The 24,333-nt window shown below is 40.5% G+C and overlaps 2 protein-coding genes across 2 annotated transcripts; one reads left to right on the top strand and one right to left on the bottom strand.

Annotated features, from left to right (window-relative positions):
• Positions 1-1,590: 1,590 nt before the first annotated feature.
• On the bottom strand, positions 1,591-23,699 carry LOC139748958 (multiple coagulation factor deficiency protein 2 homolog). The gene is made up of 5 exons (XM_071662308.1): positions 23,674-23,699; positions 5,331-5,567; positions 4,608-4,694; positions 3,806-4,008; positions 1,591-2,736 (listed from the first exon to the last, which is right to left on the bottom strand). Exons 2-5 carry the CDS (start codon positions 5,546-5,548, stop codon positions 2,642-2,644), a joined length of 603 nt encoding a protein of 200 aa, XP_071518409.1. The 5' UTR covers positions 5,549-5,567; positions 23,674-23,699; the 3' UTR covers positions 1,591-2,641.
• LOC139748957 (uncharacterized) lies at positions 15,880-20,393 on the top strand. Its single transcript, XM_071662307.1, has 2 exons — positions 15,880-16,380; positions 20,079-20,393. Exon 1 carries the CDS (start codon positions 15,955-15,957, stop codon positions 16,369-16,371), a length of 417 nt encoding a protein of 138 aa, XP_071518408.1. The 5' UTR covers positions 15,880-15,954; the 3' UTR covers positions 16,372-16,380; positions 20,079-20,393.
• Positions 23,700-24,333: the final 634 nt, after the last annotated feature.

Here is a 24,333-nt window from a genome sequence, read left to right as displayed (position 1 = left end):
TGACGACTGAACTGAATTACACAATATAACAGAGGGGTATACTAACATACACCGTTCACATCTGTAGCGAATGACAATGTAGCATTTGGTTTGAACCGTTTGCCCAAGAATCCTCTAATGAACACTTCTAAACTATTCAGATCCTCCAGCCCTTCCTTCCAATCATCTCCAGCAACCTAACCCAGACTCTCATTATCATCTCTGGGTCCCTCCACCCTAAAGTCTTCAAACTCCCAAACATTCTCTTCAATCAACACCAAGATAGACCTCGATAACCTCTTCGCCAACCACCTGGGACTGGCTTCCTATTATGTAAGCAACCGTAGGTGAGTAAGGCCATCCCAGCCGAGGAGCAGTATCATCTGTGCCATTATGAGTCGCACGTCGGTAATGATGCAACATTACCTCATTTGCCATCATGGTATTACCCCAGAGCAGAGCAGGCCGCTCCAACCTCCCATTTTCTCTTACTCAGTGTCCGTGACGGATTCTCCCAGTTGAAAAACTGTTACGTGCATTTCTTGATCTACCCGTATTTCCTATTTATGCACTTGAGTATATATATATATATATATATATATATATATATATATATATATATATATATATATATATATATATATATATATATATATATATATATATATATATATATATATCAAAACAATAGTTACACATGAGCCGGCCTGTGCCAGTGATGGCACTCAGAGTGCACACACTCGACTTGTGCCAGTAATGACACACAAAAGCGTGCGTGTATGTTGGATACTTCTACGCTTCGGACAAGTACATGAGTGAAGTCTATGTACATAGCACAGGAACTTTAGCAAAGCAAATTCTATGGTTTGTACATTTATTGATGATTAGCTGGACATTAAATGATGTAAAGTTACATATTGGTTGAATTGCAGTGGTATTGTGTTTACATATGTAATGAATTGTGAATATTAAGTAAAGTTACATACTTGTTGAACTGCAGTAATTCTGCGTTGACATATATGTCTGATGGTGAACATGAACTGATGAATATTTCCTCGTTGGTTGCGTTGCAGTAAAATAGTTATTGACATACACATAACGAGGGGAAAATCATTTGCTTGCTAAGCTGTGCACTTGTTCATAGATTGTTTACGACATTCATAGTGGTTGATATAGGACAGTTCTTGCATCTGTATGAGCAGTGGTTGGTGCAAGGTGATTATGGTGACGTACGTCAGTCAGGGGGGGTTAGTCCTGGTGGTGCTGGTGACATAACCTGACCGGCCGCTGTGGTCAGCTGGGTCACTACTTCAACGGTCGGAGGACTGAGGAATATGTCCGTGTCATGTTTACACTGAGGCGACCGCACCTCCTACATAGGCCTCTAGAGAGATTCTCACTAGTTCGCTGGTGAAGGTATCTACTCTGTGTATCTCCCTCACAATCATATCCACTGGAGGTAGGTGCTCTTGAAAGTGATAAGTCCAATCAGGTGTATGCCAAGTATCAGTCTGGGAGGGAGAGATAGTTCAAATCGACATGTTTACCTGTAGGTGGCGCCATTGACGGGGTTACACGGGACAGCTCTCTCCTTGTAGCACACTAATGGTAATCACATACGCACACACACACACACAAGGGCTTCCGTGGTATAGTGGTTCCCGTCGCTGATTATAGTTCAGGCATAGGCGCGAGCACTTGACCCACAGTCAACCCAGTTGTATATGTATATCATTAGTTTTAAGGCAGTGTTGCGCTCAGTTATCATTCGCCAAATTAAATCTAAATCATCAACAGAGAACATCATCAATTCAGCGCCAGCGAAAGTAACTTGATCGTGCCTTAATCCAGCCCAACTCATTCCTGCAACACAACGGTACGACCCTAAAACACGACAGTATAATCCTTACGCTTTAGGAGGTCCTTGAGCACGACGGGACGACGACTTCTGGGTACGATGTCCCGGCCTTTAATCTGACCTAAGCCAATGGATAAGGTCAACGATGTAACGCTCTCATACGCAGGGGTCATATCATTGTGCTCAAGGGTCGTTCCGTCGATCTCAGAGGTCTTCGTCTCTTCATGTTTAATGTTTTTATTTACCCCAACATAACTGATGTGACCAACAGTGGCAACGCCACACCAACAGTCTCGCTGAAGCTATTCAACGTCACATTTCTTTCCCTTTTCTTTACCATTTGTGTTGGCTGGAGTGTTGTGAATATGCCAGCTAACTTGGCTGGCTCTACATTGAAAAATGAATGGCACTCATGAATATCAAACCACATTCATCTTTAGCATCAAAAGCTTGCCTTCCGGATACGTGACTCTTGATATATTTACTACACAGTTCCACAGAAGACGTAGCAGTTTATGTGGACTCTGGAAGTAAATATCAGACTTATTTCTAATGCTGAGGTCAAAGAATTTTCGTTCTGTTTATTTCTTGATCTACAAAAAGATCTTATATTAACGTCCTTCGAATCATTCAAAACTTTACTACAATTTCTGAGCAAAACGGTTTATAAATGAAAAACAATAAATTCTTCATCAGGCAATAACACCCTTCGAGGAATCAGTGTTTACTTGCTGCTTCAAAATACGAAATATGTGGTCGAGAATCTTGCTGACGGTTGAGGGTGAGTTTAGCGCCGTGTAGACTTCAAATCCGGCGGCCGCGACCATTCAGAAACTCTGCCCAACTCAAGTACCCATCATTGTTCAGGTCGTTCTCCGCAATCACCTCGTCCACCAGCTCTGTTGGTGATATGTTAAAATCATTTGTAGTGTGTCCTGCTTTACACACACACACACACACACACACACACACACACACACGAGTTACAATATATTTTCTGCGTTCTGGTCATCACCCATGTTTACAACATTGTAAATATCATTTCGACGCATCGCAAGACTTGATGATGCGACTTGCATACTGAGGTTACTAAACAAATGTGTTGTACACAATCAACATTGACGCAAACACACACTTGCTATACAGAGAGCTAAAGAAGGTGGCGTTAGGAGGTTTAACAGCCGGCGACCTATGAGAAAGTACATTGGGCTTGACTGTCTTGATGGTCATCACTGACTCATAGTGAAGTAGCACACTTTAGCACCGATGATTTTTGCTGACGCACATTCTCAGCGACTCTTCCAGCGTTTGTTACAGTGTTCAGAAGCACTGCGTCCCTCGGTCACAGTAACATCAAAGATATGGAAGTTTCAGAGACTGTTAACGCAACTTAATTTTCGAGGACCAACATGTTATCCCTTCTATTCTGTCATCAAACTGTTTGTGTATGTATATGAGTTTCCTGGTTTCTTTGTGAACGTTGATGTTAGCTTTATAACAAAAACTTAAAAGTTCAAATGCTTCATTATCGAGGTTAGATGAATATTCATTGCAATCGAAAAAAGTCTTCTGAAATTGAATTTAGAATTTCATCATTATGCTGAATTCTTGAGTTGGTTACCAATTCTCTTGTTGGTTAGGTGTCGGGGTAATTTTAGAGACAGCGCAGGATGCAACATCAAGAGAATTAGATGTATTTACTTTAAACAGATCTGCGTCAAAATGTCTATAGAAATCTTAAATACGTGATGCCAACAAAAGATGCACAAGAATTAAACTATGTTCACATCTTAATTAAGAAGCATCTTTATTTAAAGAACAATTTAAATATTCTAGAACGAGAGAAACGTACCGAATTTTAGGTTAGGTTGTGGTGCTTCAAATTAATGGTGCTTCGGAATAATGATGTTTTGGGGTATCGGAGTCATTCCTCAAATTTTTGTCATTAACTTGTAAGGGAAAACCTACCAATGTAAAATTTCATATTTTCATCCCTTGTCTGCTGACGGAGACTGTGCACTGCTTTCCGATCCTCTTCGCTGAGGCCTTGGAACTTTTCCTCTTCTTCCTTAGCGTCTTCCTCCTCTTCGTCATCATTGCCATCAACATGCATAATGGCCACCAGAAGCTCCAGCCCATCAAGGCGAAGATTCTCATCGAAGTCGTGCATCCTGGAACATGGGAAGACAAGTTTATTTTCTCCAGCGTTGGAGAATATTGTAAATAAACACACAAACATAATCTGTAGAAACACTTTCTTGCTTTTATAGCTTGATATCACAACTAAAGTGTTATTATCACCAGGAAAATATAAACCACTACCGTTGATGTGATTTTTGGTGAAGATATTTCATCTATCAGCGATCGATCTCACTCTCATCAGTCAGTCTATTATTAAACCTCCAATCGTTTGATCACGTGTGTAAACACCTTTTCACTTTCCGTCAGATCCGCTTTGTTGGACGAGCAGAAACCCTTGACCAAAACTATTCTAACTGAATTTTGAAATGTGTAAAGTTTGTCTGTTCCTCTTCAGGCCTAATGGGTTCGACAGTTTTTTTTTTTTTTTCTTTAGAGACAAGAGAACTAGATTTACTGAAGTCACAACACCATTGTCTTCCATTTATATTCTTTCAATACGTTGGAGGCAAACAGAGCGGCATGAACTTAGTAAAGGTATCTACATTTGCTTTATATTTCCTGCACTACATGTGAGATGATTTAGATTCCTAAAAACATATAAAGTACCATAACAAGTGACGAGACTTACCTGAAGTAATGGTAATCGAGTTCCCTCTCAGACATGGCTTCAATCTTCTCCATCGACAGGTAGTTAGGCAGCTCCTCCTTAAGGTGTCTGATGGGGAAATTAAGTACAGAAAATGATAGGAAAGTTAAGTACAGAAAATGATGGGAAAATTAAGTACAGAAAACAAGTGTGAATAGACAGCACTAGCAGGCAACCACCCACAAAGCTTCGTCGTAGGTACTGGCAGGAAGGTAACAAAGATCTTATGGTACCATAATGAATAGATTTCTGGTTTTGGCTCAATGACCACAAGCAGTCGAAAGCTATTAAGCTGAGGAATGTAGAATACATGAAAACTTTTTGTATATGCTAGTGGTTGTTTAGATAGGCTCTAACGTAGACATAGGCTGTGTATGTGAGAACGTGTATAGTTAAGTACATTATATAATACATTTCAATTCATCTTATCCTGCTGGTGGTTCTTCATGTTAAGCCAAGCAATTGAAACACACAATCTACTTTGTTCTTCTATCGTTCTGTTGCCTGTGGGCTTTATAGCTCTAACAATATCGCAATATGGCAGGGTCGATGAGGCCCTTCAAATTTAAGTTCAAGGTAATTTTCTAATCCCACGCGCCCTAACTGGTGTCATAGACAGAGCTTATCTAGGTAAGTATACCTTAAACAACATCCAAATGAAGGCAGGAAAGAACATGAAGTAATCTAAGATATTATATAACTTACTCCTTGTCGTGCAATAGATCATTATCTTCCAGGATCTTCGGTTTAGGGAAAGTGTCAGATGGCCTCTTGGGAACGTAGTGACGATGTCTTTCGCTGCTTCGGTCATTGTGTTGCTGTTTCATGTGGTGAGGATACCCCTTGTTACCCGGACCACGGGACCAATCGCCGGACGCCTCCACCAGCAAGGACGCAGTCCATACTAACATAACTGACCACATTTTAGCTATCGTTCGTCCCCTGGAATTATATAATAATGAAATCTCAATTACGATTGATAGAATGCCACCCTCAACCTGACAACTTTACACCAGAGCTTCCGATTTGTGTATAAACTATATTTTCCTGTACCTCCAGATTTTCCTACACTGTATCCAGCGTAGTGTATAACTCAGGTGTCCAACCTGATAATAATCAAGCTTCCATGGTTACGGTATTGTAGGATTTTTAACCAGTATTGCCGAAACTTACAGTCAATCGCCTACTGTTGTACTTCGGGTATAAGCATCCAACTCCCTTATCATCAGTCGAAAGGAGAAGGTGAAAATATCCAAAATAATGATATATATATATATATATATATATATATATATATATATATATATATATATATATATATATATATATATATATATACTTGGTACTCACATAATCAGTACAATATACATATCAAATGTTTTTTACGGTTATCGTCGCTCTGTCGGTCTCACCACAAGTGTTTGCCTCGCCACATACAGGGTGACCACCGACGATATGTAGCTGAAGAGTCTCCCATACACTCACTCAGTATGCACCGGATGGCAAATACCTGGTATTACTTCAACCACCCCTACAGCGCTCCGACCATCAGCTGTGAGAACTGTGTCGCCAGAAAGCACAAACTTCCGTAATGATCCTGCAGGTGCGTGTGACTAGCTCGGCCCAGCAGCACCATTCTGCCAGCGAGGTGTACAGGTCACCCGTTAAAGATGTGCCGCGCAAGCCAGTGACTAGGTCACATATTTACACGATGACCATTGTCAGCTCGATGAAGTAGTACCGTTTTAATTATTTCTTTCCCTACACCACATTATGAAACCTCTTTACCCCGTCATACTGTTAGGTTTTCCTAATGATTACGACCCGACCCTTTTCACAATACAGGAACTCTGGTCCACCAATATTATTCAATTATTTTCCCTTTTGTCTTTTTGTTATTCTATCTTTTCCCATCATCTGTTAGATTTCTTTCGGGTCTTGGTCTCAAAGAGGAATTTTGTCCGTGGTTTGAGCCATCAAAAAAAAAAAAGCGATCTTCAACAGTGCCAATTGTATTATGGTGAAAAATGGGACACCGACGTAGTAGATTACCATAATCTGATCTTACTGCAGTGAATCAGTTCAGCCAGCCAGTCTGGTATGATGTATCCTGCCTCACGCTTTGTCTACTGGGTGGCTGGACTCCCGTGGGTCTTCTATCAGGAAGACATATCACAAGAGCGAGGGAGAATATAACAGTCAGTTGCTGCCACTCAATCAAGTAAGTGCTTAAGGCTCCACCTCCCTCCACCAAATGGATGGTTGAGTAACTGTCATCTTCTTAACTGACTTATACAACGTTCGCTTAGAATTGCGGACTAAGGTTGTTTCTTGCGCTGTTATGTCTAATTATCCATAACCAGTAATTATAACCATCCGTCGGCACTAGTTTTATGCAGTTTATACCATTCGAGACACATTAAAGTAATAACATATCTGTCACAGGCACGCATGATTTGCTTTAAATTGAGTATGGGGTTGCTTCGGCAAATTTGCATTGTTAATGAATATATTTCTCTACAACCTACACACATATTTTCCCACTTTATAACACGACCATCACCCCCGCCTCTCTCTAATAGATCTGTCAGTCTCCTTGACTATAGCCTGTCGTCGTGCCCCAGTTTCCTTCTCTTGTCTCTTTGGTCTGGCCTGTCTGTAACATGTCTCTTTTCATGTTTTTTCTAAGACACATCCATCAGTCCACCTGCAGCCTATCAGTCACTAGTACTATGAAACTTATCTATCAGACTCCATGCCTCTATGTACCTCGTCACCGTGCAACATAACAGGTCTATTTCAAGGTCCTGTGATCTCAGCGGAACAGAACAGTAAATGCTAATGATGCAATCGTACAATGCTTAGGTAAAGAAAAGCGTTTCACTGATTTCGATATCAAAGCAGACAGGCAGATGAACACTAATAATCAAAATCATAATTATATCGATAATGATTGACTTGAATTATACAAAACACGAACACGCAAAGATCATTACTATATACCAACACACACACACACACACACACACACACACACACACACACACACACACACACACATTCCCTCCTCACAGAGCACAAATAGATGATTATAAAAGTACCTTTTTCCCCCCACAAAATGCGCTTAACTGACATCGAAAGTTTGACTGTTATACTTTAGAATGAAATCTATAAACATTATCAGTGATCACCGAAAACAATATCTTAACTATAGTTCTGCGCGCGCAGGTGAAGAGATCATAACTATAAGCTGCGCGCGCAGGTGGAGAAATCGTATTCCAAACGTTTTCTTGTGCCACGTCCATACATCACACTTTCTCCAACATCCTACCTCATTCTCTCTTCTTTTCCTCCTCGCGCCATCTTCCCACCAGCAGCCAATCAGTCATCTGCTTTGTCCGCTTCCTTTAGCGGTCCCCATGAAGTATTCATCCGCATCAAGATGGATGTGAGGAGATTTAGTTATAACAATGACGTCCAAGGATCGATGTGACTTACACGTAGTATTTTACGAGTATCTTGCGCATCACGAGGCGCATGAGTGGTCATTATATTGTCATCAGTAATACGAAAAAACTATTGTTTTTTGTACGACTATTTATAATGTTACTGCTCACAAAACGCAATACTTCCACCTTAATGAGTCAAGATTGCCAGACCCAGGTGGATGGAGCTCAGGCTATATCTTTCGCAATTATCAAGAGGAAGAACAGGTTTAGCTAGATATGGAGCTTGGGAAGGGTTGCTTTAGAGGTTCGTTCTTGTGTGTTGTGGTGAGGATTATAAAGATGATGAAGATAAAGATATAAACGACGAGTGTCAAGCGTCTTGGGGTTCAACCCAAGTGTTCCATGGTCAATTAAACTGGTAAACAAGAGCATCGCACACCCATGGGCTGGTTATTCTGACATTGAGATCTACCAGGGTCATGCATATGCGCCATTTCCCGCGTTAGCAAGGTAGCGTTAAGAACAGAGGACTGAGCCTTAGAGAGAATATCCTCACTTGGCCTACTTCTCTGTTCCTCTTTTAGAAAATCAAAAAACGGGAGGGGAGGATTTCCAGCCACCCGCTCCCTCCCCTTTTAGTCGCCTTTTACGACACGCAGGGAATACGTGGGAAATATTCTTTCTCCCCTATCATAGCCCAGGAATAGGCGCAACTGTAAAGAAATGTTCAAAATCAACGTTATTGGATCCCTTAAGTATTCTGAAACATTCTATCAATTTGCCTCGGAGGCGCTTCCTGCTTAGAGAGAACAAGTTTAAATCTCGCAGTCTTTCCTCATATGGTTTGGTACGAGAGAGAGAGAGAGAGAGAGAGAGAGAGAGAGAGAGAGAGAGAGAGAGAGAGAGAGAGAGAGAGAGAGAGAGAGAGAGAGAGACTGATTAACAATCAGGATCGTTTCATGGAATGGGTCTTTGGGTACTTCTGAAGTAAATGCACATATGATTGAAAGAGTTGAAGATAGTGTCAAAATGGTTAGGACAGGACATATGAAGAGGAAGAATGAGGAGAGGATGTGTAAAAGGATGAACGTATCAGAAGAGAACGTGACAAGGAGAAGGGGAGACCGAAATGGAGATGGAAGGACTGAGTGAAATTTGTTTTGAGTGGTCGAAATTTGACCATGCAGAAAGGTGTGAGATGTGCATGGCATTAGAACGACATTGTATATAGGGGACGACGTGCTGTCGATGGGCTGAACCAGAGCATATGAAGCGGCACAGAAAAGCCTGTGAAGAGAGTGTGTGGACAGGATGTCTGGTTTCGGTGCATTATGCATGAATATTAAGGAGTGGAAGGGAGCTAATGAGGCCATTCTTCTTCTGTTCCTAATTATACCTCACTACATGGTAATCGGCGAATAAGTAAAGGAAAATAAACATTTGAGGGAACTGTACCGTGAGACTCCGGCTGACCTCTCGTGGTTGAAACTATCAAATCTGACATATTTTCACACAGTGTAGATACCGTGGTATGATTCAGTACCATATGTATAGTAGAGTTTCTGGTTCAGTGCTTCACATGATCATCAGTGAACAATCAACGTACATGTTGACACTCTAAAGGCAAGTGGTGCAAGGAGAGTAAATATTCTGAGAGACATCAGGATGGATCATATCCCTTTATCTGCATGGGACCCAACCCTGAGGATTATGTTCTAAACTCAATTCAACTCTGTCTGTAGAAATAGTTTTACAGTCAGTTGGGATTGGTTACGTGAATTCTTATCATAATTAGAAAAGGAGAATCTATCAGTCCCATGGATCAAACTTATGGAAGTTAAACCAACAAGTTAACCAAAATACAAGTCTCGGTAATAAATAGATTTAGTGGTCTTTTTTGGGAGTAAGTTATGTTCTTCACCTCACCACTAATTACAGGAGCCAGTTTTGATGATCAGTCCGTAAATGTATACCTATTTCTTCAATCAATGTTGCAAGTTAGAAACATTTATTTTCAGTTACAAATAATCTTAGTAAAAGACAGGAATCAGAAAGTGCATCTGAATAACTTATATTTCCAGACATACAGCACTTACAAGAACTTACAAGATTTTGCAAGAATGACGCAGGATATTTATATTAGAAAGATAAAGGTACAAAGAACAAGTCGTGTGGGTGACGTTCACGAGTGTTGTGTGTGAGATGGAAAGACGTTCGTGAACTGAAAGCCAGCAATCCGCGTGTTGGTGAGGCAGAGGGAAAAGACAGTAATCTGGACCAAATGAGTGAAACTGGAAAGCCAGTGGTCAGCCACTTGAAAGCTGGTTCTATGCAGTTAAGTAATAAGCCGAGAGAGAGAGAGAGAGAGAGAGAGAGAGAGAGAGAGAGAGAGAGAGAGAGAGAGAGAGAGAGAGAGAGAGAGAGAGTCATTGCGAGACGCTCGCTAGTGTAGCAGCAAGCGTCTGGGACCAGTGCTGCTGCCCTTCTACGGTAATCTTCCTATCATCAAGAGAACACCAGTAATTAGCCTCCAACAGTCTGTAGACCCAGTAACTACCACACACTGACAACAGTCGGCTTTGAATACGCCAATTACTCCCGTCTGTTGTGTCTGCTGAGGGTAAACTGTCCTATTTACAAACTGCATTGTATTGTACATGTAAATAATATTTTCAAATGTCGGACCTAGGTTTCAAACTGCACATGAAGGCACCTCTAACTTGATTACGTTTTGCTTCATTTTGCATGAATGTGAAAATGCTTAAGATAGAACAGAATAAGGGCCATATTGTACATAGTGTATGTGGTCTAGAATTATTCTTATGGTCCTTGAATTATCCTTAATACCTGAAGAGGTTGTTAATGATTTTTCAGCTGGCGGATTTAACTTGATGTTGACGACCTGAATGACCGTCGACAGGTCAACATCAAGCAAGAATCAATATTTAAAAAAAAAAATCATTCTTATTTTAGGGATTATGTGAGATGAAAGCTGTGGAAGAGGTGTGTTGCTGTTGTGAGTCTGACGATGAATGAATGAATGAATGATAGAAAAGTCCCTTTCAAGGAAGGAAGGAAGGGGGGGGGGGGGAGCAAGAGTTGTAGAGGAAGTGAATTTTAGTAGGAGGGAAAGAGCCAGGGCTCAACCCAGCCTGCATCGGGTTAAGAGGATAGCTAGGACAGAGATGATGAGTGGAGGGCGGAGTCTTTTTTTCTTTTTTAAGGGTATAAGAGGAGATGGAGAGAAGGAAGGCAACAGATCAATATAGAAGGGTAACTGATCCTTGGACTCAACCTGTATGCCTCATTGTCAAACAGTTAGGTGTCCCGAAAGTCTCTGCTTGTCAATAGGCCTAACTGGTTAATAGTTACATTTGCAGTGTCAGAATTGAAATGCAGAGTATTATTGACCTTGTTATGCAATGATTGCATATCATGTGGAGCATACAATGATAAGACTTTTGGAACAGAATTAGTGTATTCTTTTACTTGGTAATGAATGAGATCATAAACAATGCGAGAATGGGGAGAGCTAAGAAAATCAGGGATAATGTGGGGTAACTCACTGTGAAAGAAGGTGAATCCCCTTTAGAAATCAACAAAGCCGATAGAAACCCCTCATAACTTCCGCAAGCAGCCAATGTTTACGTATTTTCAATATCATTGTAAGACTGTTTACGAATCTTATTGTGTACTTGAATCCGTTACTGCGGCCGTGTCGTTTCAGGTCGACGTTTTAAAGCAGACTATCGTGTTGTCCTTAACTGAAAACCTAAAAATATGTTCTATGATTTATGTTTCCGATTCCAAAAATGACTTGCATAAAACAGATTACGATGATTATTACATGAGTAACGTTGTGATGATCTTTTTGCTAATAGAATTTAACATTTGAATTGATCAAGACATCTGCACAATCTCTTCTCTATAGTAAATGCCGATAAATCCAATGAAAGTGGAAACAAAAGAAGGTGAATTAGACGATATGACCCACCAATGTTTACTAATCAGAAAATAACGACTGCATGTAAGATATTCACTTATTTGCAATGATTAGTTCAATTTTACTGACATCAGACCCGATAATCCAATACTACATCCAACTGTAAACAATATACTCTATATGGTCCCTTCTTTGTAATGACAGCAGTGAAAATGAACATTGAATCTAATACTACAACCAGTTATTGCTACTAGCCTTCTCGAAACAGAATTATGATAAAGAACAAGAGACACTGCATTGAAAATGTTAATGCTGTTGTAAATAAAAACATCTTCATATGGACAATAGCAGAATAACAACATCAAACGATGAAGATACAGAAATATATCAAATATTCATAAAGGAAATCTTGAATCACAGAAGCTTTCACATTATGGTTCCGGAGCGCACAATCTCCCAACACAATAGCCCAGCAGCTGCTTGAATTACTATGGCTGAATAGGGTCGACGCGTGCGGCGCCTGGCTGTGGCAGATCGACCAGCTGGTGACCTTTATAGAATGTCCTGACGTTTTCTTCGACGTCATTATTGTGTAGACTGCTTCTTAGTGCTACTGCTTAATGTGATGGGTTTTGCTACAGGGGTTCTATAACTGAATCCGGTGTGAAGGAGGTTTGTCAATGGCCACACCATGTTGAAGACACCGCGTCTCACATGCGGAAGAAACAATCAAAGCTGAGGCGCATGCGTCACGTGCAGAAAAAGAGAGTGCACGTGGTCTTACAGTCATCCTTAACACAGTACAGTGTTTAGAGATTTCTCATTTATTTGGTGTTCCTTGAATCTGACGGCCATAATGACACAGTCAGTCAATCGGCTGAACGCCCAAACGAGCAACCAATAAGCCTGTCGTTTGAGGCTTTGTTGAATCATAACCACTGATGAATCGATTTCGAGTTTTTGTGATCTTTCAACACAATGGAATCATACAGATATCATATTTATATGCTTACGATTTCATGGTACTGGATTCAATGGCCGTCAATAGATAGCCAAAGTTAAAGAGAATCAGTTAGACCACTTTATTTCATGTTTTACTCATCACAACCCCTTCGTTCATTCTATGTTCTGCAAACACAACAGAGTCTTTTTAACTTTGAATTTAAACTCCTTTTTTTTAAATCCTATTTTAACGGTCATACATTACATCAACTATGATTCAGTTGATCATTATAATGAATCACTAAATCCTGAGAGAAACTCAGACCAGATTTTCTGGCAGCGGTCACGACAAAATGTTCGTGAAGTCTCGAGAGGCGCGCTTTCTCTTTTCTCGTTATGTAAATAGAAGCAGTTATTTTGATGGTTGTGATCTCTATATATAACATGAGTAAAGCATCTGTTGATATTAAACCTAAAAGCAACTTATAAGTGTTCAAGGTTTATTCATTCTATTAAATGGCTGACCATATAAGGGTAGGTATGATTTGTTTCCAACTTACCTACAGTACTGTATTTTTCATTTGTTGTACGAAAAATCGTGTTTGATAAGTAGTTTAGACCTATCTCACCACTCATTACCGTCAGTTACAGCCAGTTATATATATATATAAGACCTACTGAACATTATACTTTACAACAGAGCAACTCATTCTCTCGATCTATTATCTCTTCAACACTTCCAATAATCCTCTAACGAAATTCCTACCAAATTCAACTCGCCAAATTCGTTCCTGTATTCAGCCAGTAAGAAAGATGTTCACAGCTTTGTTTTCATTCGTCTGGCGTTCAATGTTCCCTAATTACGTATATTTCAGTGTCCACATGATCTTAGTTTATTGAGTCTTCAGCAGTTGTTGGGAATTAAGTCCAACATGATGCAAAAACGCATCACCTTATAACTCTGACAGACAGAGAGCTGGCAACTCTGACAAACCGAGAGTATATCTGTATAAATTGTAACAATGGTTGGTTGTTTTAACATTAACTTAACAAAGACGAAGTTTCTGAAGAGACAGAAAGTTATTGGAAAATGACTAAAATATCTATACTGTGTAAATATCTATACTGTGTACATATCTATACTGTGTAAAGAAGGTAGAAAAGGCAATAAGATAATAGATAACAACCAGTATGATATCGGGTGAGTCTATTTAGGACAATATAGAGGAACATCACGTATGCACATATAACGGGTATGTGCAACTCAGGATTGTATGCAAATGAAGCCAAACCAGACGTCGCAAAAAAAAAATTAGAGTTGCTGCAGGAAACCCCAGACACCACAAGACGACAGACCAACACACTACGCCTTATTACCAAGATTTTCCATTAAGGAATGTTGTGAATCCAAGTTCACATTTGCACGATGGCGATTCTGTTATTGGAATAATTAGACATGGCTTCTGATGAAAAAGATATCTCTCACATCCGGAATATATGTGTTTATTCACAATGATTATTGTTAAATCTTATATTACGAAACGTAGGTTAATTTCCGCTCGCTAAACGAGTCAATAACTCGAAATGAATGTCATCTTCATTTCCGACGTATTGAAATCTTACTTCGGTCTACCACTGCTGTGTGTGTGTGTGTGTGTGTGTGTGTAAAGATTCGCCAAGACTAAGCTTGTCATGGTCTATTGTCGACAATAGGCTGTTCCAGTATATGTCACAGCTGGGACAAGTCGTGTGTATTATTCTCATGATGTCATTACCAACACAGGGCAGCGCGGGAGGAAGTGTGGTGTAGTGCGCTGGGAGGCGGACGTGTGTGTGTGTGTGTGTATTGTGCAAACTGTGCTGAATCGCTTCATCCCAATAAGACTAAGTGATCAGTTCCACTGACGACCCACTTTTGACAAATCTATTACCTTGACTCCCCCCCCCCCCCTCCCCTGCCTCTTCCAACCAGTTTTCCTGCACATCAGCTGTTACCGTACTAGCCTTGGCCACTCAGCCCCATTCACCAGCTGCTTCCCGCCATTTCCAAGGCAATTAAGACCTCGACCTATTTCACTCAGTTTTCCAGCTCACAATCCGCATATTTTGTCGTATATTCCTCTATCTCTTGTGCTGAATTGCTTTTATTCCTAGAGAAAATAAGTCATACATAAAAGCACCATTTTTTTTTTTTGATAAGCAATCGTGTTGGCAATCAATGTTAGTCAATATTTTTTCCTAAGTAGAATGTTTTCGTAATAAGTCTTGTACCCTTACACGGTACATGTATGCAACGAGCAACGTAAGTTGCGTCTGCATCAGTTACGTTCAAACGGATTTGAATATTCAACTACAAGTAACATTTGAAACAATGAGCTCCGACTGTCGGTATCTCGGTACAGATGCTTCATTTAGGCTTCAGAGAAACGGGTTCGAAGCACCACCAAAGATTCGTATTTTTCATTTTTTGTCAGCAGGATCAAGTCCCTCTCGCGCGAGGCTCAGGGGCCACTTAGTGACAAACTAGCATCAGAGTTACTTGAGTACTGATTAGTATTATAATGATAAAAGTTTTATTCTAATTTTGCTTTGTGAACGATATGGTGCACGGCCTCAGTTAACGACTGTCTGAAAGTTGTTAGCCATTGTATGCAGCAACGCACTTCATCACTAATTGGGTAGTTATCCAGTTCAATAGCAATGTAAACAACCTTTGTCTGAGTGACTAAAAATGATCAAGATTTTAACCTTTTCATACCCGTCATGAAAACTACGACACCCACGCTCCTCCCTGCTATCCACACCCACGCTAAACACTTTGCACACTTTCATTTTGGCCAAAAGGCAAAGAAGCGATGATCCTTTCCCTCCGCAGACTAGCGTTTACGAAGTAAGCGACTGCTGCCGCTGGCGCAGTCCACGCGCAACACTCGTGTCGTGCAGAACGTCCTTGTTCCTCGTCATCCGTCAGTGTGATCCCTCCCTCCGCTGCAACATGAAGATCCACGTCTTCCTCTGTGTTATTACTGCTTGCGTCATCGTCGCTACCGTCAGTGCACAAGATACGATGACACCCGAGGGAAAAGAGAAGGAGCCCAGCGGCTTAACCCACAAGTCTACTGAGGCCTCTAGAACTACTGACGTGCTCAACGAACTCTTGATGATGACAGTAGATGCATCGCGCTCCGTCTCGTACTCGAACATCCTCGCCCTCAACGTGACCAACGTCATCATCCTCGCCATCATCACCCTCGCACTTCTCACTTACTCTGGGGTAATCGATCTCGGCCTGGCTAGGTCTCTGGAGGGGCCAGTGGAAAGCAACGTTGCCACCGTCAGTAGCGCTCTAGCCTCCCTCACGACCGTCGTCCACAAAGCTCTCCAAGTCCACCAGAAACTGCAGTCTTCTTAGAGCTCGGTGGTAGGTCCCGGGTGTCGTACTGCCAGCGTCATACGTGGGTAGGTCCCGGTTGTCGTACTGCCAGCGTCATACGTGGGTAGGTCCCGGGTGTCGTACTGCCAGCGTCATACGTGGGTAGGTCCCGGGTGTCGTACGGTTTCACCTTTGCAAGTATTCAGTGTATGGTTTTAGATCATTATTTTTCAGTAGTGCGCATCCCGTGCTTGACTGTGTTATTTGGTTATAATCCAATACATTTTCCCTGTCTACTTCCTTAAAGACGAGTACGGAGTTTTTCCTTCCCATATCTGCTTCATGAATTAATCAAAGTTCCAGACCACCATTTACTTCATCTACATTTTTTTTTTCGAAGTTCTCATCTTTCTTTTCATCACTACAAACATCTGTTACTTGCTTCATCACCACACACATCTGTTACATGTGTCATCACTACACATCTGTTACTTGCTTCATCACTACACATCTGTTATTTGCTTCATCACTACACATCTGTTCCTTGCTTCATCATTTCACACATCTATTACTTGCTTCATCACTTCACACATCTATTACTTGCTCTTTATGCCTTTTAAATGCTGTTTAGTTGTATTTTCCCCGGACGTTACAGCCCATTCGCCCATTCAGGGTTGAGGTCTGCAGTGATGCCATCACAATAAACTAGATCAAACTAATACAAATTTAACAAAATCATAATCATTACTCATCCACATATCAAGAAATGTCAACTGAATGGACACATGAGAATCCTTACACCGTAAACATTCGTCACTACTTACCCAGGAAACAGCCGTCTATACACCTGGGCCTCAGCCAGCTATTTCTGGCGGTAAAGTTAATCAATTCTTTCCAGGCTTCTCCAGGACATAGAAAAGTTTTACTTCAGTTAAGAAAAACTTTCAGCAGTTTGGTTACACGATCCCTCCCTCCCCACGTAGAGCAACCCTCGAACTCTATAATGCTTCCAGGTGCTCCATTCTCAAGTAATCAAGACTCGACAGTTTCTGCCACAATAGAATAGTAATACCTCGAGAACCGCATGAAGCTGATTCCCACTATTTGTCACCGTCACATCACGTCACAGTCACAGTCACATCGTTCCGTTAAAATTTCTTATATGTAATTCAAATCGCATGTTTACGTACAGTTTTGCCAGTACCAGGACCAGTCTGGTACGGGCCCTCGTCACATGATCTCCCTTTTCCTTGAGTGTACGGATCTGATTCGTTAATTCTGCAGTATCACTGGCACCTGTTGGTTAGTCTTTTGTATGTTGAGTTGATCAGCCGACTACCAGGGTCGTTAAGGCTGTCAACGTCAAGTTATACAAACGACAGCAAACAGGAACAAATCATTGGTTCTTTCGAGGTTGTTTGTGACTATGGAGATCGCAGACATGGAGGTTAGTGAGATAGGAGCAAAAAAAAAAGAAAAAAAGGAATGATACCTGTAAACTTATATGTGACCAAAGAAACGAAATAAAGTCAATCGTGGTCTTGAAGCAAAGTTTCAATCAAGTCTCCTTTAATATTCATTTATCGTTCTGCTTTCAGCCACTCTAATCAGTAAGTTATTCCATATGTAAACATTGTTGTTGAACAAAAGGTATTTTGTGTCGTTCGAAGTAAAACGTTTGTCCACTAGTTTTGATCCATTGCTACGTGTGAAATCAGACAACTTCAGTCGCTTGTTAGATCGAGATTATCAAAAACTTTGATAATTTTGAATACCTGCATTAGATTACATCTTAAACTTTTCTGTGTTAAATAAGATCAAGTCGTCAAGGTGGCTGTCAGCATTTGTTTCTGTGTGTGATAACAGCTGTGGTAGCTCGTCCCTGTAATCTCTGTTTTCCAAGGAAAATGACTGCCAGACATTTTATCTTTTGTTTCATTAAAAACTGTTTCATTTTTAATGAGCACTTGGCTGATAACTTGTAAAACCGAAAAACACAAACGTATCATTACAGTTTGAATTTCTGTGAAACAAAAGAATTAGAGATGAACGTGGATTATCAGGACAGCAGATTATTGCTCTCTCTCTCTCTCTCTCTCTCTCTCTCTCTCTCTCTCTCTCTCTCTCTCTCTCTCTCTCTCTCTCTCTCTCTCTCTCTCTCGCTCTCTCTCTCTCTCCACAGTTTTCCCACTACAAAGGCTGTTGCAAATCAAAACATTTTGTACGGTGAACAGACGGTGCAGAAACATACAGTATCGCTTGGTAACAAACAATATACATTCAACAGATATCAATAACTATACAGTTCTAAAACCCGATACAAAACCTACATTGTCTGAATTCTTAACAGATAACACCGACTATCCCTTCAATATATATATATATATATATATATATATATATATATATATATATATATATATATATATATATATATATATATATATATATATAATACCCTCCAACAGCCAATGTTCATGAGAGTACTATATTCGTGTGTGTGTGGTGTGTGTGTGTGTGGTGTGTGTGTGTGTGTGTGTGTGTGAGCGTGTTGTGGACAGATGTGGTTATGGAAACGTGCTGCGTTTTACTTCTTTAACATTTCAGTACAACCTTGTACACACGCTGAGTGGCAGAGGAAGGTCAGGTCTAATGACCGTCCTCATAGGTCGCTGGCCATTAAAACCAACAGACAACAAAGGAAGAAGAACTGAGGACATGGATGGAGAAATGCTTCATTATTCATATAACAATAAAGAGGCAATAAAAGATGGAGCCCCAAGGGTGTAGAGGGCTACCGATATTGGGTATATGTAATCCTCTACCCCATGTTTACAGTGTGGTGGGGTGGGGTGGAGGGGCAATCCTCTCTCTCTCATGGATACATTGTGGTGGGGGGAGAGAAGCTACGCTCCACCCCCCACCCCCCCCCTTTCATGTTTCTCACCCACTTTCATGTCAAAAAAAAAAAAAGAAAATAGGGGAGGGGAGGAGGGGGTGGGGGGATGTAACGAACGGGTTACGGACGCTGTGGCCGCCGAAGCGGAGGTGTGAGGGTAGCACGGGCGAGCAGGTTAAAGCATCACAGTTGACAGGAGAAATGAATGTTAGAATTCGGCAAGGCAGAGAAGCAGAGGGATTGATTGCAGGAGAGGACTGGTATGTACGACACGTTAGTAGGGCTCTAGTCAGCGTATGTTCTTCTTCTTGGTAAAAACAACTTGTAAATTGTGATGTGTCATACAAACCCACTACTGTATAATACAGTGTACTTTGATCATGACGTCATGGTCTCAGTTTCATTAACTATGTAACTACATCACTGACGATGACGTACTACAGGATGTCCCTCTGTGACCAGGCTTATAGATCTATTGATGTCAGTGACGTCACCAACTGTTAACCATATTACAGGCGCCTGTATCGTCTCCACACACACACACACACACACGTCTGTATCGTCTCCACACACACACGTCTGTATCGTCCTCCATACTCTCACGTCTGTGTCGTTTCCACACACTCACGTCTGTCGTGTACCTGTGATATTCTTGTTCATAACAATGTGTATATATGTGTCACACCATGTTTACCTCTAGCATCGCTTCGTCTCCGGAGTCACTGAGAACTTCAATATCAGATTGTAACTACCAATCGAATAACTCTTCCCACTTCTTGTATTAAAACTAATTCTTTATCCGCCATATCTGTGTTAATTCATGACTTATAAAGTCTATTATTTTCAGATGCACTGCGGACTTGCTGGTGATTTCCAGCCACAGTACCATGGGTCATGAAATTTGCTGTTGCTGTCTACAAGAATGTTCGGATCATCACGTCGTGGTTTACTTTGGTGCCATCAAGTTTTTGTTTCATCAAAAGTAGCACAGCACTGTATCATAGACCTCCAATAAGTGTTACAAGGACATCATCCAGGGCCATATATGCAGGTGCTCAAGTTATGACGTTAATGTTAATGACTCTGTCAGTTGCTGAGCCTTTAGTTATAGATAACCAGCCAATAACGGAATTGTATGACATAATGTTAATAATCAACACATTATTCAATGTCTGACGAAGGTTAATGATTTCCCTGATGAAATATATATATATATATATATATATATATATATATATATATATATATATATATATATATATATATATATATATATATATATATTTCCAAAAGAAGGAACAGAGGGGGGCCAGGTGAGTATATTCCACAAAGGCCAGTCCTCTGTTCTTAACGCCACCTCGCTAACGCGGGAAATGGCGAATAGTTTAAAAGAAAGATATATATATATATATATATATATATATATATATATATATATATATATATATTATATTATATTTTTTATTATACTTTGTCGCTGTCTCCCGCGTTTGCGAGGTAGCGCAAGGAAACAGACGAAAGAAATGCCCCCCCCCCCCATACACATGTATATACATACGTCCACACACGCAAATATACATACCTACACAGCTTTCCATGGTTTACCCCAGACGCTTCACATGCCTTGATTCAATCCACTGACAACACGTCAACCCCGGTATACCACATCGCTCCAATTCACTCTATTCCTTGCCCTCCTTTCACCCTCCTGCATGTTCAGGCCCCGATCACACAAAATCTTTTTCACTCCATCTTTCCACCTCCAATTTGGTCTCCCTCTTCTCCTCGTTCCCTCCACCTCCGACACATATATCCTCTTGGTCAATCTTTCCTCACTCATTCTCTCCATGTGCCCAAACCACTTCAAAACACCCTCTTCTGCTCTCTCAACCACGCTCTTTTTATTTCCACACATCTCTCTTACCCTTACGTTACTTACTCGATCAAACCACCTCACACCACACATTGTCCTCAAACATCTCATTTCCAGCACATCCATCCTCCTGCGCACAACTCTATCCATATATAAGTTATCTGATTTAAATTACGGTTCAATTTAGTGTTTTATTCATCCTTGAGGTTACCAGTAACCATACATACACCCAAAACAGAGATATTATCATTAAACGTATTTTCAGTGCAACACTAAGAATCATTTGTAAACATGACTGCAACAAACACCGCTTCGTCAGGTTGAAATTCAGGCTCTGGAGTCGTGCAAATGATGTTATATTCCAGGTAGGAAGAAAATGTCTTTGGTTTGAAAAATACCTGCAGTTCTCTCATTTTCATTAAAGAGAAATGGATTTCCTATAAAATCTCAGAGCGTTATTTTTCACAATGAATAAGTTCCTGGGATTCAAATGCTATTTTTGAACTATCAAATTCTGTAATTACACTGGACTGTTATCTATTTACAACAAATTTCGTAAATATTTGCTGCTCATTCGCTTTCTGTCTGCCACTGGAAGCAATGTAAGCGTTCCTTCTTGACCTGAAAAATACCATGGACTGTTACCTGCATTTTTCTTCAAAAAAATCATATGAAATTCCAATATAGGTCATATTTTTGCTGCTGAATACGGTCCTTGGATTTAAATATTGCTTTGGGAACATCAATCTTAGAATTCAATGACCTGCCTTTTTCTAGTATACATCATTCAGTCACTCGCACCCTTCCTTGCAGGTAACGCCCATACATATCTCTTTAATTTTTCATCAGCAACTTCACTTTAAAACCAACATCCTTATCTCCCTGGGTTGAGGATCTGTATGTGGTCTGCACAGCACACTTTAGAAAAACTTATGATTTATAAATACTATTGAAAGAGCTGTCTTTTCGTCACATTGGCAGTGACAGTGGCTGGTGCAGAGGCGATCCTCTCATAAGTGAAGTTCAAAACATACCTGAGTTCATAAATGGCTCAAGATCTCCCAAATGTTCATTAACTAAATAACATAAGTTTAAATCTCTTGGCTAAATCACGATAGGCAGGAGGGCTCTAAAGATTTTACTTTGGACTCCCAAACTGCTGGAGCAGGATCAGACGGTAATACCTAGTGTCTATGATCTTGAAATAAAAGTTTTAACCATTGTTCTAACTTTTTTGTGCCTATCTGTACAATACAGGGAGGGATGTATTGTACGTCAGTGACTATTAAAATCACAGACAGGGGTTCTACTTTAGCACATACAGTATGTTGCAACCTGAATCACATTCTACCGACGACGATTAATGCCTTCCATCTTATATCCTGTAGTTTATCATAAAATAAGAAAACATTTTCTGTGATGCTTATGCTCTCTATAGTCAATATTTAGGGGATCCTTATCAAATTTGTAAAACCCTCGTGTTAGCATCAATTAAGCCTCCTTGTCAGCATTTTGCGATCTTAGAATCAAACAAATTCATTACTATTATCACCAAAAATTATAGGTAAAAGCTCAGTTTAGTTCCACATCGTCATTAGGTTTGGATACTAAGTGATTTTCTTGTGCAATGTTAGTGCGCTATTTTGAGAGAAAAATAACAGTTGCGGAGCATGATTTCGAGCACATTTCATTGAACGAAACAAAAGGTGATAGTAATGTCTCTTACACGCCTTCATCCAATCATGCCCGCTGACCATCTCGCCTACTCACATATGTATACTTGTGCATGTCCCTTTTTTTCAACCAGATATTTCCAATCACATGTCCTTTTTCTGCACACAACTTTACAATCTGTTCAACATTTCCATTAATAACTCTGAATACCCCAGGCCCCTAGTTATACCCTCAACTGCCATATTACCTTCGCATTCAAATCATCCATCACTAATGCGCGGTCTCTTAGATCAAAACTGCTGACACGCTTACTCAGCTGCTCCCAAAACCCTTGCCTCTCAATATCTTTTTTCTCGTGGCCGGGAGCATAAGCACTAGCAATCATCCATCTCTCTCCACCCACTTTCACTTTCATCCGCATCAACCTAGAATTTACCTCCCTACACCTTACCACACACTCCCACAACTTCTGCCCTAGGAGTAGTGCTGCTCCTTCCTTGGCTCTTGCCTTCTCACCAACCTCTGCCTTTACTCCTAAGACATTTCCGAACCATTCTTCCTCTTTACTCTTGAACTTTTTTCACTCAGAGGCAGAGCATCCAGGTTTCCTCAAACAATCTGCTTATCTCTCTTCTCATCTTGGTTACATCCACTTACAGTCAGACACCCCAGCCTGATGAGGATGAGCATTCCCTGCTTGGCTCCTCCAGTTTCTTCTTTTGAAAATTGAAATACAAGAGGGGTTGGGTAATTAATCATTTGGGCTTTATTGACTACCACAATCAAGTTATAATCATGTCTAAAAATCTTGAACACCTTCCCCAGGTATTAAGGATAATTCTAGAACAATCAAACACTTGCCAATGCATTGGTTGGCCCTCACATTATTACTTACCTGTACCGTGGCTTCCACCAGCTGACTGAGGACTTGTGGGAGAAAAAACACATGTCTGCCACGATGTCGGCTGACGACAGACAGTTACCGAGTTTGTTAATAAAATAATGTTACATTTCACTATCAGTGAATCCAAACATTCTTTTAGTGGTACTGTACATAATTCTTATTTTCTGAAGTATAGAAGCGATGTTCAGATAATATACTAAGTTGCCCAATGAATATGATAATCAAACGAAAAAGATATGCTAAGATCTAACAGATCTTGATATCTTGTCACTATAGCAACTTTTACTAAAATTCCCACACACATCCACACATAACGATTTCATGGCGGGTTAGTTTCATAATATTCGAAGTTATAACAGCGACAACTGACTACATCTATGTAAACTGTACACCGTCTGTCACAGTATTTTATTTGCCAGACTTATTACTTAGCGCAAGTTAATACTACTAAAGACTATTTTGAAACATGAAATAAAAAAGTAACGCTGTAATTCTACCGAACATATCTTGACATCTTGAAGAAGAACCCTGAGCTCTATTTCTTGTCGTAGAAGGCGACAAAAAGGGGAGGGAGTTGGGGGCTGGAAATCCTCCCTTCTCGTTTTCAATTTTCCAAAAGAAGGAACAGAGAAGGGTGTCAAGTGTGGATAT

This window comes from Panulirus ornatus, chromosome 6, assembly GCF_036320965.1.
Source record: "Panulirus ornatus isolate Po-2019 chromosome 6, ASM3632096v1, whole genome shotgun sequence".
NCBI lineage: Eukaryota > Metazoa > Arthropoda > Malacostraca > Decapoda > Palinuridae > Panulirus > Panulirus ornatus.
The sequence above is the reverse complement of the archived record's forward strand: the minus strand, read 5'-3'. Positions and strand labels throughout refer to the sequence as shown.